At 39.2% G+C, this 16,742-nt stretch overlaps 1 protein-coding gene across 2 annotated transcripts in view; it reads right to left on the minus strand.

Moving 5' to 3' along the window:
* The window catches only part of CDH13 (cadherin 13), a 518,101-nt gene that overhangs the window by 28,038 nt on the left and 473,321 nt on the right, over positions 1-16,742 (minus strand). For both annotated transcript variants that reach the window (XM_026856742.1, XM_026856741.1), the window contains exon 11: positions 7,487-7,629. In XM_026856742.1, coding sequence (XP_026712543.1) covers positions 7,487-7,629 — 143 coding nt within the window. The remainder of the gene's footprint in view (positions 1-7,486; positions 7,630-16,742) is intronic.

Raw genomic sequence — 16,742 nt, forward strand, 5'->3', positions numbered from 1 at the left:
TTTTTTTTTTTTTTTTTTTTTTTTAATTTATTTAAGAACGCCATAGACCTTGGATTCTGGTAATATTTATCAGATTTCCAAAGAAGAAAAATCAACTGTTCTAGAGAATCCAGCTGCCACACAGATCTAAGCCGCTGTATTGCTGGAAGCCAGGACAATTTTTAGGAAGAATGGAGCATGAACTGTCCCTTTTCACATGCTCATTATGAATGGTAAAAAGATTTCTGTATTCATTTCATTATTTTTAGCTTCCAGCACCATCAAATGAATACATATTATCTATGTCTTCTATGCCATGATGCAGAAATTACAAGGCCGTTTATTTCCTAGAGCAAGCACTAGGGTATCCATTGCCATATAGATTTCCTCTCAAGCTGACAGAGTGAAAATTCATCTATTCTAAATTTTACTAGAATATTTATGGTTTACCATTTAGCAGCAGCTTTTAATCCACTTGCACTACTATCACTTATGTGACCCAGAAAGCTCAATTCTTTCTTTTTTTTTCCCCGCTTGTACTTTTCTGCTGGCTAACAAAGTTACGCAGCCACAAAATGAACGAGCAATTATAGTAAGAACAGTTTTCCTTCATATTTGAGCAGGAAAAAAGGCCTTTGAGAACGTGGGTTTGCTAATTTCTGGCACACTTACCTTTCCTCTGAACCATCGTGAATAAAGCCTTGTCTCTTAAAACTTCTATGAACAGCGTTTGAATCATATGGAGGACAGTCATATCGAGGTCAGTTTGGAACTGCAATGGTACCACAGAATTTCTTACATTTCACTCCCATGGAACTAACTGTAAATGTAAGACTGCCTAAGATCTCTCCGTGCATATGGATTTTTCATCTATTTCTCTATTTTCAGCTTCATATTTGCCTGAAGGAGAATACAGCAAGAAAGGAGAAGAGTAAAAAAATGCAAAGAGCATTGTAGAAGTTCCCAAATTGTTTGGAGGGGGCTGTGCAGCCAGACTGTGCAGTACGTGGTTAGGCTAAGTAACATGTTCTCTCTTTAAATTACTCTACTTCAAATGCGGACTGTGAGAAACAATGCTTCATGTTTTCTAATGATACTGCTGTGAAAATCTAAACACAAATGTCTGTCTCCTCCCTCATGGTGTGTTTTTTTTTTTTTCCCCCCTCCATATGCTGTTTTTCTAATCAGAACGTGTGTGCGGACTAGGTGATTTGGCAGCAGGTACCCTCGCTGCAGGCGGAAATCCCATTCAGACAGGCGCATGCCATTGCATTTTGCGTTCAAGCTGGACTCTCCTCATGGTTCAACCAAAGTAAATGGAACCAGCGGAGTGGGAAGATACCAAGATTTGGGTGTGCTGCTCAAAATCTAACACACTTGAAGACTGGTCTCATAAATGCCATGTGCTGACGTTTTGTTTAAAAGAGGTCCCAAATTTCCCATGGGTTGAAATTTCCTACGGCACTTTCTGTATATATTGGCATATAGATATTTTTCAAAATTTATAAAATAAATAGTCTTTAAAAGTTCCAATCCTTCATTCATTCACTGGATTAATATATGCAGATCCTACTTTTGAGTAATTACATTTCAAAAGAGCACAGCTCTTTCAGCATATCAAATTGCTGCTGACATATGCCATCCGTCTTAAGTACTGTTTTCGGCATTCTAATTTCTTTTTCTAATCATGAGTCTGTGATGACAAATTAAAACAATATTTTGTGTGCAATTCATATTTTACTGAAATTTGAAATGGCAAGAAAAGGATGAGCATTCAATTTATTTTCTCTTCTCAATTAATACAGCAATTAAGATAAGGGGTATAAAACGGGCTTAATTGGGTTGCCATGACAACTAATTGCCTGATTTCTTCAAAAAATAGCATGTTTTAGGTGGAATCAATCTGTGATAATTTAATTATGTACATCATGAAGCAAGAAGACAGGTTAGATACATGTAAGGAAAAGTTCTAATTGCAAATTGCTACACATCTCTTTGTTACTCCAGGTTTTTTCTAGATGTTGTCTGTTACTGTTCATTACACATAGTGCAGAATGATAATTTTTCTTTTTAATGATTCTGTGAGTATTGAGACTTGCACAACAAATGAGATTTGGAATTGCTTGGGTGTAGTTCAGATGGTCCTTGGAAACAAGGAAAAAAAAGTGAAAACTAGACCCTGACACTCTTCCTCATTTTGCTTTGCATATGGAACAGGGAAAACGAAATAGTGCAGCTGGCCACAGTCACAGAAGCAACACTCAAGTTGTGGGTATTTTTAAACTGGCCGTCGTAGCTCAAGGCAAGCACTGAAACCACACCAATCCAGAATCACACCTTTTTATAGTTCTCCATCTCTCTTAACCTTTAGCTCGCTCAAATACATATAATCCATTCAATGGAGGTCGCTGCCCCTGATGCTGCTTTCTGCTGCCCAGCCCTGGCCATCCTGCCTGTGACTGCTGCCCCCGATGTCAGACACCGGCGTGGTGATGTCATGGAGGGAGCAAACCCCTTCCAGAGAAGGAAACAGTTTTCACCCATGAGTATTGCTGTAAGAAAGGGCTTATTGTGGTTTAGTGCATTTAAAGCCACCTCCGGTAAAATTTTGAAACCTTAACTCCGTGATGCCCCGTTTTTAATGATGTTTATCCTCCTCTGTGTTCCATGTAGTAGAAGTACTTCTGTTGCCAATTGTTGTCTCAGTAGTTGCCCGGTGATGAGGACAGCAGGGGAGGAAGGTGGCACACACTTCCCCTAGATCAGAGTATCTGTCCCGGAGGGAGAACACCGCTGCTTTGTGTGGGGGGGTGCTGCCTGCCTGGCATAAGCAAAGCGGAGTTGGCAACTGCATTTAACCAACTCAGCAAGACTGGGTATTAGTGTTTCACCAGTTGTCACCAGCAGCTGACAGCCTTCAACAGCATAGGTGGTTTTAACATGAATTGGGCAAACAAGGTAACACAAGTTTTTCTTCTAAAGAGACAGAAAAAGTTACGCAATGGGGACATTAACTAGGGTATCATGGCACCCCCCCCTGCTATAGCGTGACTGATTGTTGCATAGCTAAAGTAAACCTGGATATATTTTATTATCCATCCCTCCTAAAGGAAAAGGAAAAACCAATTTTAGCTTTTTTACATTTCACACATTTTCCAGATATTTTTTAGCTTCACCTCCAAAATTTTAATGTTTTTCTCCACCCTTACTTTTTCTTAATGATGTCTCAGACTGTCGGAATACAGGGGAAAGAAGGCCATTCCTGGGGAGGTTTTAGCATGATTGACCTTGTGAGAAAAACATACGGGTATTCTGCTTTACAACAGGCGTTCCAACTACTCCAGTGCGTCACAGAATCTCTAGGATGATGCTACAATAGTCACCCAGCAAATCTGGAAAGCCTGTTCTAAGCAGCTTTCTCAAACTCAAATGATTTCTTGTCTGTATTTAACATATGTGTGTTTTACAGATATACTCCCAATAACTGCACTGTACACTCGTGATATTACATGGGGTTTTGTGATTAGAATGCTAAATTCGGGAAATAAAATGATCATTATTGGCACTTTTATGAGTTGAATGAAACCTCTGGTGTTTTCCAAGTTTGCATAAACCTGACTTTCTCCCATTATGAGCTCATTCTCAGATTAAACACAGTTCATGACACTTTAATGTGTTAACTCTGATTCATGATATTTCCTACCAGTCTTTAATTTCGTCTTTAATAGACCAGAGACTCTATGTCCACACAAATCTTTAATAAAAAGTTTTCAAATTCTAAAGACACTACCTTGACCTTTACTGAAATCAAAAGTACAGAGAAAATTAGGATATTCTTTCCAAAAAGTCCTTTTTAAAGTGAAATTTCCCCTAATAAAAGGTCAAGCTTTATTATCTATAAAATTAATACTGTGTCCATCGAATTTGCTCTTACACATTGTTTCTATTATGTTTGGGAAGGTACAGGAGCTGTTTAGATCAGAAACCCCACAATTCTTACTTTACCTCTGACGTTAATTTCATAATGCTGAAAAATAATATCATAAAGTACAGAAAGAATATCATAAACAACTAAATTATTTCCTGCAGTGGAATGACTCTATTTTCTGTGGTCCATTCATGGTCACTGTCCTACTGGTAAAGAATAGTTTTGTGATTTACTGAAAAAAAGATAAAGATGTGATGGATTTATATAAAGAACTACCAAGCATGAAGCTCTTGGTTTTACTTCTGACAGAAATCTTCAACATTTTACAAATAAGAAAATTGCCCTGGCACTTATCCCCTGCACTGAAGGCAGTGCCTGCTGAATCCAGTGACAGATTCTCTATTGCCATCAGTGAAAGGGTAGGAGAAAAGCATCACTGTTTTGTTTTCAGCTGTCTCCACTTTTCACCCATGATGGCACTCGAATGTAAGGTCATTTTAAAAAGAAGTGACCATGGAATACGATAGGACAACTATCTTTTCTGTGATTATATAAATTCTATATGCTATGAATACTCAAAGAAAATAATATGTTTATTTAATATATGTCTAAGGTCCTTTAGCAAGGTCTAAGGTCCGGGGTTTTATTTGATTTGAGAACCTTGCCTTATCATAAATACTGTTAAAAATTAGCACACAGCTCACAGACACCCTGGCACAGTACGTGTCAAGTTTGCAATCCCTTATACCGACAACAAACAGTGCTAACGCTGCAGAAACTCCTGCTAGTGCTGTCGGAAGCTGAACCTGGGGAGGGAGGATCAGGCGTGGCTGGTGTGGCCGCAGGGACAGGCAGAGCTCTCAGGGAGCCTGGCGAGCACCACTGAGGGCTGGGCCGGGGCGCAGGGGCTCTGTGTTCCCCTGGGAGCAGCGCTGGGCATCACCCAGCTCCTGTGCTCCCCACTCAGGGGAGTCTGTGGCAGCTCAACATCCTCGGTGCGTGTGCCAGCACACCTCGGGTTTGGCTTAGAGGTAAGATGACAGGCCAAAGGAAATAATAACCTACACCGAATGCTTTTGAAAGAAGTATGGCTGATAAAGTATGAGGGTTTTTTTCCTCTCCTCCCTTTTTGCCCCAAGTCTGTTAGCCCAAGCAAATGACTTGCTCTGTTGGATGTGCCTCTGAATTTTCAATTTACCTCCCTATCTCCTTTGCAATTCTTAATCCTGCCTTTGGCTGCCCTGTCACATAAAAGTCCTAACTGTGCTCCCTGGTATTAGGCTACACTTACTAACCTGAAGAAAGAGATTTGCAGTTTGGGGACAATGCTGTTTTAAAGAGAATGCATACAGCCATGTTCAATTTTTTTTATTTTTTTTTTTTTTTTTTAAGTTAATATAACCTTCTTTTAAAGTCTGAAAGACTCCTGTATTCATTTCATAACATTCTACCACAATTTGGCTTGTCATCTAATGTAATACCCCTTTTCAAGATGGACATTAGCTGTGATGGCTAGAAAAATGAAGTGGGTTTCAGAGCTCTACTAGGTAGAATTATCAGTGGCCTGGAAATCAGTTGGAGAAGCACCTTCCAGGGATATTATCAGTCCCAGTCATAATTGTGGGGGACAAAGCAGACCCCTCAAACCTACCTGTTGAAATCAGTTCTAACATTTCCTTGGCTGCTTTAGCCAGAGAGCCTAGAGTGAGACTTCAGGCCGGCAGCTCCTCTGTGCAGACAGCTCTGCTCCCCCTGCGAATGGAGGCAGCCGGACCGCAAGGGAGCCCAGAGGCACGTACCTGTGTGCGACTGAGGCCGAGGCTCCGGAGGAGCTCCAGCTCCTCTCAACTCCCACAGATTCCACTCATACATTTGTACAGACTAGCAAATATTTTTTCCAGTTACCAACCCGCCTCTAAGTTTAATATGTTTCACAGGCTGTTCGGCAATTAATCCAGGGGTGATACAGACCACAAGGTTAATATCATCTCTTTAAGTTTTGCTGTTTATTGCCACTTCCACATGTGCCTGAGCTACATACAGTGAAGGAGTACAGTACTCCTGAATGTTCGTTATTAACATCTTAGCACGACAGTACTAAATGCACACATGTGGCTTCTAATTACTTCATTCAAAGAAGTCAATAACGTTGGAGTAGATTAGCTCCTGCGCTAACAGTACTGCAGAATTACGAATAAACACAGTAACAGCCACTTGAACAAGACGCTGACTCAGTACCTCAACTGAGCAGCATTCCTTTTCTCTAACCCACCTCACAGATCTTCTCTTGCTCTGCTGTTCAGTGCACAGGCACCTTCCCCTTCTCTTCTTTTTCCAGAATGGAAAAAAAATTCTGGGCGTTAAGAGGAGTCCCCTAGCAGTGAGGTTCTTAGAACACATCAGCAATGTGTATTACTGCCCTGAGCACAGCATAAAGGTACACCCAGAAAAACACTTTCAGTCAGACTGGTTGCCACAGTTGGAAATATTCAGCTTCCTCCTCCTCCATCTATTTTCTTTGAGGATATTTGACTCCACTCTTCAAGCATACGCAACTTTGTTCTCTTGATAATCCCTCCATAATATTATCCTGAATTTTTACTCTCACTATAAGATGATATTTCCCAGCGTACCAGATTTTAAGATGCATTTAAAATATCTTTATCCAATAGCAAGTAAAAGACAGAAATGAGTTGAGTGCTACATTTTTCCCATGGAAATTTCCTAAGAAAAATATGTATATGAGTATATAAGTAAATCACCATCTCAGCAGATTTTTTTTTTTTCCTTTATACTTAAGGCGATATTTTCTTTTTCCTGTCAGGCCCTGCAAATGTTCCCTGAGTCATGTGGTTACAAAAATGTAGAATTACTCTCCTAAAAAGAACATTTTACAATTAATCACCAGGGCTAAACCAGCTGCAGCTGTGAAAAAAGCGTTAGCATATTAGCTGTTATATTACAGACAAATCTTTTATTTGTTTTGTGCCTTTAGCTCTGGAGATTTGGAATGTTCAGGATTTTCTCTCTCTTTCTCTGCTCCAAAGTCACTCACTGAATTTTCACTAAATAGTTTAATTTTGATTATATTTGACAGAAGGGACTTTAATCCACACAATATGTAAAAAATACTGCATTTTAACAAGGGTTTTTACTTATGTTTTTATTGTCACTGTCATTGTATTGAACAGAATTCAGCGTATCAGGGATGAGTTGTTATTGGTATTTAGGTGCCTTAGGCTTACTAACTGCTCAAATACTATGAAGAAATTAACTCTGATAAAGATGACTTATTACTTTCCAAGAACGTTCATAGAATATTTGCATCTAGCATTAAGATCCCAGCATAGGAATGCATGTGAGACCTAATCTTAAATCAAAGCTGTTCTCAATTTGAAGTTTTAAGTTAATTCCTCTGTTTTTGCTTTGTCACAAAGATCTCCGATACCTTCAGGTGGCCACCTAGCAAAGTGCTGAAGTGTACCCTTAAATTTACATCTGCACTTTTCTGAACAGAAAATTTCAATCAGGAAAAAAAGTCATATAGTTTAACAAATATGATCCATAATAGTTACTCACCACTGTCTATTGCCAGGAAGAGAGCAGTGTAGATGTTATTGTGAACATAAGGAGATTCCCGATCCAGGACAGCAGTGGTGCCAATGGTACCGTTGGTAGGGTTGATTTCTAGCCAGCCTGCTGGATCCTTGTAAACCGAATACCTAGATAGAAACATAGAATTTGTTAACAAATTATATATCTGGACATAAAACAATTACGTTACTGCAAAAGAATACGTCTTTGCATTCACCAGCTTTCGTGGGGTGGAGCTCTTAAAAAATTCATTTTGAACCTCGTGTCTTCCCTTTGAGGTAGTTCATTATTGTTAGGCTTATCTAATGAATGGAGAGCTAGGGAGAGGTTTGGGCCGATCTCTTTGGATACCTATGTCCAAAAACTTAGTACAGAAATCAGTATTTAAACCATTATGTGGGACCTATTTCCTACTGCTGTGCTACACAGCCAGAGTACCTGAACTCTTCCAGTGGACCTCTGCATCAACATGGGTATTCACAGACTTCCTGAATCCTCTCAGGGTCCTCCTTTTTCCAGGCTCAAAAAGTCTGGCTGGACTAGGAGTTATAATTTTAATTTATTTTTTGAGTGTTTTTCATTTTTATCTTACAATTAGTTATTTTGGGTGAAGCTGGAAATGTAATAAGTAGTGGAGTATGGTTCCAAAAAGAGACTATGGATTCATTAGGTCTAAGAGGAGCTGGTATTATGCAGACCCAGTTTGCATGCATTTGTTCTGGTGATCTGTATTTTCCTGCTTCTGATGGTTTTAAATAGATGCTTAGAATCTTGGAACAATTCAACCACATTTGTCTGCATAAGGATTTGAAAATGCTGTCTGTCAGGTCCCTCAATAAAAAATTCACTTGCACTTTCTTTGCACTAATAGGCACAGATATTTAGGCCCTGATACTGAAAATATTTAGAGAGATTGTGGAGTTTATGCACTAAGAACTATGCTACTTGACTGAAGTAATACACATAAAAATGTTCGTGATTAAGGTCTAATTCTATACTCCACTAAATACACTAAGTAATTTAACACCACAAAGCTGAATTGACTGGTACCAATTCCCTCTCTGATGAAATGTCTTAATATTTTAAATCAAAACTCCAATCATATAATCAATACTTAGTATAATAACCTGTTTATCTTTTTTTTTGTAATTAACTGCTATAGGTCATAAACAGCCGTACAATCTTCTATAGACATTTTAAATGATAAGTAATGGACATGAAACCTCTTCTTGTTTAATGAGTATGTGCCTGGCCAGTGCCTCCTAGTGACGTCCCATGTGATAATGCTGCCAAAAATAATTTATCAGTGCTGCTATTTCCTGAGGGAATAATCAAAAATAACATTGTTGGAGGGGAAAAAAAGGAAGTAAAATGAAATACAGTGGCAGTTGCTAGAAGAAGAAAGAATAAATTGCAGGCCAAAGAAAGACGTGGTCTCATTGAATGCTTATTTTGGAGTCTTGCTTTGATCTCTTGTGCCCTCTGGAAAGCGAAAAAATAAGTTGTGATTAGTTGCTAGATCCCTTGAGCAGACTGTTAAGGGGTGGCCTTTATCATACGAACAATAAGGAGGCAATGTGCAGCTGTCCTATCCAGCTGCCTCTGACCTCCTAAGTCCTCGTGCCAGACCTCAGCCCCATATAACTTGAGCTTTTTCACTGCTGAGTCATTTGGATCAGGCAGAGTTTGAGAACTTTGGATTTCTGCTAGGATCTCAGAAAAGCTAGGCAGAGGTGGTAGATGTCCCAGATGGCCATTACCATCATTCAATATTCTTGCAGAAAATATTATTGTGTTTGAGCAGGAAGTTTAATCATTGGACAAAGGTAAAAGAAAAACAAAAGCAGTTAACGTTGTGCATGGCTCAAGCTTCAGTTCTGTCATTGACGGCACTGTAAAAGACTATTGAACAAACCAAAGAACGGATCTCTTCTGTCCCTCATCCCAGGAACTTGCCCTCCAGCATTTCAAATAATGCCATAGAAAGGTGCCGTTAAGCAAAGACCTTTTTTTTTTTTTTTTTTTTTTTTTTTTTTTTTTTTTTCCCCGTGTAAGTTAGGATTAGAATGGATTCGATTCATGATAATCTTTGAATAATAAATTTTGGGCACAGTCACCATACTATTCTTCAGGAAGAAAACTTAATTGTTAAACAGGAAAAGTTTTGGACAAATTGTTTTTTTTCATGCATAAACGAGGCAGTGCACACACAGGTACCCAGGCCTGAGACATACAGGACAGAAACACAGACATATTTTCGCAGCCCATAGATCACGTGCCCACTATAACTGGGTTATCTGGAGGCAGAGCAAGACTTGAATTTATACCTTAGAAAACACATGGCTCCAGAATCCCTATGAATTTGCCATGTGACCTGCAGGTTCATTTAAATAAACTATTCCATGGTGACATTCTACTTCAAAGATGGTTAAAGTACTCTTATTTCAAAAGAATGGGAGTCCAAAGAAAAAATACTGTTTTGTCTTTGAAAAACAAGCTCACTTTTAGCAGAAAGCCATCTCTTAATTCATCAGAGAAATACCTCTCATCAAAAAAATCATCAGTTGCCTCAACATTTCTTTGGTGTGACTCCAGGGGAGTTGATATTATTCTGCAGAAGATGAAGACAGCTAATTTCAGAGGTGCTGACAGACAACACTGTACACATGACTGCTGTTCTTCACCAAGACTGCTTCAGGCTCAGAAAAATGCAACTTCCTCAGGGCTGCTGAACCAGATTGCCTCTTCCATGGTACAGAGGAACATACAGGTTTCAGGTTCAAAATTTATATATATATATATATATATATATGTATGTACACACACAGCCACGAAAAATTCCACATTTTTATGAGCTATTACTATGTTAAAATAAATTAAAGGGCAACTTTGCAAACCAGAACCTTTTGGAATTTATGAGAAAAAGAGACAAACACTGAAAATGCTTGGCTTATTCAGGCTCTCACAGGTGTCACTCAGAGTTTCACAGTGGCTTCCCCAGCAGCAGAAATTAGCCCTTAGGGAGTACACGGAAAAACATCAAAGGCAAACGCTAGTGCACAGTGTGACGTTCCATCATCCCAACACATCCTTCCACTTAATAACCATTTAAACATTAATCAATACCTGGGCTTTATTTCCCATTAAAATGAATTACTAGAATAGTAACAATGCAGATCATTATTTCATTTCACTTCTTTGTTTCTTTTTTTTTTTTATTATTGTTTTTATAACTTTGCAACAAAGGTATGCACAAAAAAAGTGAAACAAGGGCAGCCTAAACAATTCCTAGTCTATTGTAAAACTGCAAATTCTCAATTAACCCCGAAACAATTTAAGAAGATTCAACACTTCTAAAGTAATGAGAATTTAAAATGGATTGTATTATCTTCCCTGATTGCTCTACAAAGCACTGTTGGCTGTGCAAATAAAAAACTGAATTGTATAACCTGTGATTTGGCACAGGATATTGTAAAAGTAATACTTTGTCTTTCCCACCACATTTTTTACTTATTGTAAGAGTATATTGCAGTACAGTTAAGATGATTGTTCCCTGTTCATTTTTTTTTTGAGGGCTCTGCTTGCAAAAAGTTTTAGAATAGACTCATTAAGAGAAGCACTATAAAAAAAAAATAGAAGTACAGAATACAAAACTTCCTACTTTTGACTATAGTGGGATCTGCTGGTTGCACAGCAGTTTGGAAAAATCAGACCATTTTTTAAGGTGGTTAAACATGGACTTACGTGCCTGCTTGTACCTATTCAGTTTTGAAAATCGTAAGCACATTGATACATCTGTATGGATATATACAGAGCTATGTTCTCTGGTGTGCCAATTACTGTTTATTTTGGTCTTATTCTACACTGCAGTGGTGAAATTTAGTGCTGCTTTGTGGAGGTTTTGTTTTTTTTTTTTTTAAATTTTAAATTTTAAACCAACAGCTTACAGTTCCCAAGGGCTGATATGACAACAGGGCATGGGCAAGGGGGGAAGTAGACTATTTTGATTGTGACCTCCTTGCACTAGGTTCATGTCTTTGCACTGTCCATAAGCCAGGTGATGCAGAGGAAGTAGAAAAAAATAATTCCCTTCGACTGGAAATCATCTGCTGCAAAGTTTAAGTTGACATACACCTTAAACACAGACCTACAAAGAGATGCAGAGAGGCATAGATGCAGAACGAGAGAACACATCAAAATAAAGTAGGAAATACATGGAAATAAGTTAAAATTTATAAATGGCATCTTCTTCCCCTTCCTGTAACACAGGGAAATAATCCAGAGAACACCTCCTGGGGCTTCTAGCTGGCGTGCATGGTGCCGGTGGCTGGCAGCTCCATTGTTACACAGAACAGTGGTGATAGCATGGACATAGAGATCTCATCAGAGCCACAACCTTGCACCAGCCACAGAAAGAATTTCATGGCCGACAGTGCAATCGCCCAGGGTCACAGGAGAGCAGCCACGCAGCCAGGCACAGTCTGATGCTGCTCTTGGCAAGGACTTCCAGAGCTTGGTAGCTACCAGACTTTTGCCATGTGGAGTCAAGGGGTCTTGGCTATTACGCTTTAACAGAACGAGAAGGAAGGCAAAACGAAGCAGTGCCAGGTCTGTGCAGAAGGACACACCTGCGCCCGTGGATGTGCAGCACTGACGGGCGTTAGGGTGAGCAGCCGAGGCTTGTCAGGGTGGTGGATTTCAGCCTTGTGCACCCAGAGACAGCTCGTGTTGTACAGAGCCAGCACAAACAGAAAGACACGAGAGAAGTGGTGCAGCGGCACCGGCCCCGTGAAATACCCGAGTCTGCAGTCAGGCTCTGCTACGGTAAGATGTAACAGGGTGAGAGACTGCAGGCAGCAAGCTGGCACTGCCGTGGACTGGTGAGCAAGGCTGGACAGGCTGCATTAGGACTTGGACAATTGGATTTTCAGTCCTGGCTCTGTTACAATGGAATTGGAGAAGCCCTTTAATGCATGCTATGCCCCCAACTCAGCTTTAAAATGGTGAGGATGCATTGCTGCCTTCAAAAGCTGCTAAAAGGATAAAATCTCTAAAGCACTGCAAAAGGACTAAGACCATGGAGCAATGAGGGCCATCAAAAGTACCAAGATGGACACAATAGAAAAGAATAACTTGAATAGCTTTCTAAAGATGCAGAAACATTTTCAAATTAAATTGTTGTTGATTTTTTTTATACTGTGTTTAAAATAGAGTTAAACCCAGGTGAGTAAAAATTCATTTTCTCTGTGATACATACTTACTTGTGTGTGTGTGTATACTTACTGGTCTTGAGTGAAACTGGGAGTTTCAAAATATTGATAGTAACCATTTTCATAGTGTTTCCATCTAACTGGCAGGAGTCAGTATCAGAAATATAACAAAGCTTATTCATACATTAGATTTCTAAATCTTATTTGCTGCTTTTATGGATCCTGGTCCCACTGACAAAAGTGACAAAATATCAGTTGAATAGACCCAACAGTTCACCTAAGAACTACAGCTGCACATTTGTATTTTGAATGGAAAGTATAGCACTTTATCAACATTTCTGAATCCCCAGCAGTTCACCTACAATTAGGTAATATATTGAAGTGACCATATCTGCCTTGCTCCTGCTGGGACTATATCATGTAATGGCAGTGTCTGAAATTTTCCTATGAGCTCTTCATGTGCTCCTCGAGTAAAATGATCAGTGGGGAAGGTACCTTTGTATTGTTTGTGCCTAGGAGCTCAGCATGAGAACTCCCTTTTGCCTCTGAATGAAAAAATTCTCTAAACATAGACATTATGTAATCTTTAAATCAAACCAATATGAATTTAATCTCATTATATCAAATCAACCTGAATAAAATCAAGAGCAACTACCTCTGGAAAAAAGATTCACAAGTATTTCAGACTGGTGTAGCTGTTAGAGCATCAATACCCACACCTATGTGAGCAAAGGTGGTTCTAAGAGAAAGACAAAACCACTTCCCCAAATATAAGTGTAACATTAAAAATATGAATTAAAACTGCATGGTGCTTCATGTGCTTTATGTAGGGATGACATAATGGAGAGCTTCAGAGAGCAACATGCTTCCCATCACGCTCCATCTTTTCTACTGTGCTATCATTACCTTTTGCCTGCACTAATTATGGCAGCATATGGCAGCAAAAAGAGTAGAAAGGAAACCTTATTGCGACGCAGCAATTCTCCAGGTGAAAAATACTCCAGACTCATTAATGATGGCACACTGCAATTTTTCTGCTATTTGACTATACGATAGCAAAGGTATTCCTGCTCCCATACTGGTTTAGGCTATAAGCTTTGGGAGAGCAACTTACAATTCTTATACGTACATTCAGAGCCTTGCACAGCAGGGTCTCTAACTGCTAACCCATGCTGAATGCAACGGTAAGAGTAATTCTCTAACATACGTTATATCTAACGCTCTGTAACTAACATTTGATTCTGTAAAGATATTTTTTAATGCAATTTCCAAGGTTGTTTTCTTATTTTAAAATGTTTGTGTCATTAAAACCATTGGAAGGATTATTCTGGAGCAGTTGTGGGCTTTCACTGGTTTCAGATATTGAATAAAAAAGTTGATGAATAAAATGCATTAATTTCAAGGTGCAAGTGAACACACCTCCTTTCAGTACTACTTCCTCATGTGCTCTCCCCTTTGGATACCCAAATACATTGTTATTTCTTTATGACCCTTGTGGAGCTCTACAATTTCCACTGAGATCCATATGACAGGATGTCTTTGCATCCTTCTGTATGAGGTAAACTCAGAGGCTGGTACCTTGCCATTTGCTTTGGAAACGCCTCGACCCAAGCCTGTGTGTGAGCATCGCGCTGTTGCACATCTCCTGCGACAGCCAGCGATGGTTTGTCGTCCGATGCCAACCGCTCATCTCCGGTGCAGTTGGCATTGGTCTGCCCTAGCAGGTTTGTGCCTTCTTTTGCAATTTCTTTTAAATGAACGCATGCAGTTAGCGTGGCAGTGTTGTCAGAACTATAAAATTACTATTACGGGCAGAAGATCACGACAATTCCAGCATAACTCTGCGGTTGCTTAGAGCGTTCTGTTATGCAGGCATAACTGAGTAATAATTCAAAGCTAAGACTTTTTCCATAACTTATTAGCAATTCAAATAACACTGCCTGAAATAACAAAAGCATGTCAACAGGTAAATGGCTGAGTGTTAGGAGAGAGGGGCAAAAACTGATTGGTCCTTTTTTTCCTCCTCACAGGCGCTACACTGCTGTTGGCAAGTAGATATGCAATGCTACCCTGGCACTTGCTAAATCCCCGATTCCACATCGCTTTCAATCCACTCCTCTGTACCCGAGCGTGTGGGCCTTGTGCTTCCTGAGGGAATGGAATGCATCAGGCAATTTCACTCTATTTATAGATGTATCGACTGCTCACTGCACTGCCTGCAATAGGTCTATGGTCTGCACACAGGAGACGTGGCTACTAGACAAGTCAGGTAGACACGTAACATCCCGGGATCCAGATAACAGTTTGGCAGTTTGGGGGAACTGGGAATATTAAGTATTCATAACAGAGCTAATGAAGATCCCTGTTGAATAGTGGCCATAGATTTGTCATCCAATGAATAGAACACTCATAAGATGATATATCAATACATGCAGCCCTACCAAGTCAGCCAACTGAAATAGTTCTTTAGCTGTAGCGTTTTTTCTTTCACCTTTGTAACATGAATCAACAGAAAAAAAAAATCCTGCATTAAGGCCAGCGCTATCAATAACACCTTGTTAGTAGCACCAGCAAATTTAAAGCCAGCCCAGTTATCTATTCACCGCGCTGCGGACACGACCTGAAAAAGCATTTCCATGGCAGGTAAGGACTAAAAAGTAACCAGAGGATTTCGTATCGCAGGCAAAACAGAAGCGTAAGTGCTTCATTGCAGAATGTTTTTGAGACAAAACATAAGCATTTATTAATCAAAAAAGCTACAGGTTATAAGAGAAATGATAGAGGCAACAGTACTGACAGGCCATTAAAGGGCTTTTTCAGATCTTTTCCAGTCACTTGTATAAATGTACATGTTGATTACTGACCCTCAAGGCTTCCAGAAAACATCTTCTGTATGTCTAACCTTGTGATTCCACAGAATGGTCACCGAAAGTTTTCAAGACCTGTCCTGAATCTTAAATGCATCTGGCCAAAGCCTTGACATACACATATCCCTCGTAAACCTGCTCTATTAACACAAGAGTTAAGAAGCCCCCAACAATCTTCAAAAGACGCTATTGAAAAGTCATAAAGGAAATCTAAACTGTCATCTGTTTGCACTTTCCATTCCCCATATTTGACTTATATACTACCGTTGGCAAACTAAGCATAGTTATGCATCCTTTCCCATTAACTATATGATCATACAAAATGCATGGTTTTGAATTTGGATTGAAATGCTGCTACTAAAAGTCTGGCTATATGCTAAATGTGCAGTAGGCTGTGAAATATCTCCTGCAGAGACTTGGACATGCTCAAATTACTTTGGCTAGATTCTTTAAAATAAAAAAAAAAAAATAATTAAAATGTACAAATTTAACTGAAATATACTATTATTAATCAGAATAAATATATCATTAACAAAATCTAAAACTTCAACTATATCGCATCTGGTGACATTGCTGAGAAAGGTTTTAGGTCAGATGTATTTTTAAACTTACTGAAGATAGAGGATTTATGCAATAGCCATTTTTCAGCTTCATGGAACAGATTTATGGGCTTGCAGACTGTATTTTCACAGGCTGGAAGTGTCAACTTCAGAGTACAGTTTCAAAAATAAATTAAAATCCCCATCAACGTTCTACCACAAGTTACTCTGCATTTTTGGTCACTGAAAATTCATGTTTCTCTTTGATAAACTGGATATATTCCAGGGTGAATTCATTAGCTACACACTAGTGCATAGCTTAGCTCTGCGGGTCAGGCACGACAATCTTTGTAGCAACTCACTGCAGCAGGTTTTTTTTTTTTTTTTCCTGGGTGATCCTGAAGTGGCTCTCAAACTTCTAGGAGTTTATGTACAAACATAAACACGCGCATCCTTTATTCTAACATTATCTGAATAGGCATTAGACTTCTCTGGCTTCAGAGCCAAGCTGGCACAAGAAATAATGTAATAATCCCCTCCCAAGAACATGCATATTAGGATGCACAGTGGACAGGAGATTATATATATGTATATATATGTATATATATGTATATATATATATATA

This window comes from Athene cunicularia (assembly GCF_003259725.1).
Source record: "Athene cunicularia isolate RWA chromosome 11 unlocalized genomic scaffold, athCun1 chr11_part1, whole genome shotgun sequence".
NCBI lineage: Eukaryota > Metazoa > Chordata > Aves > Strigiformes > Strigidae > Athene > Athene cunicularia.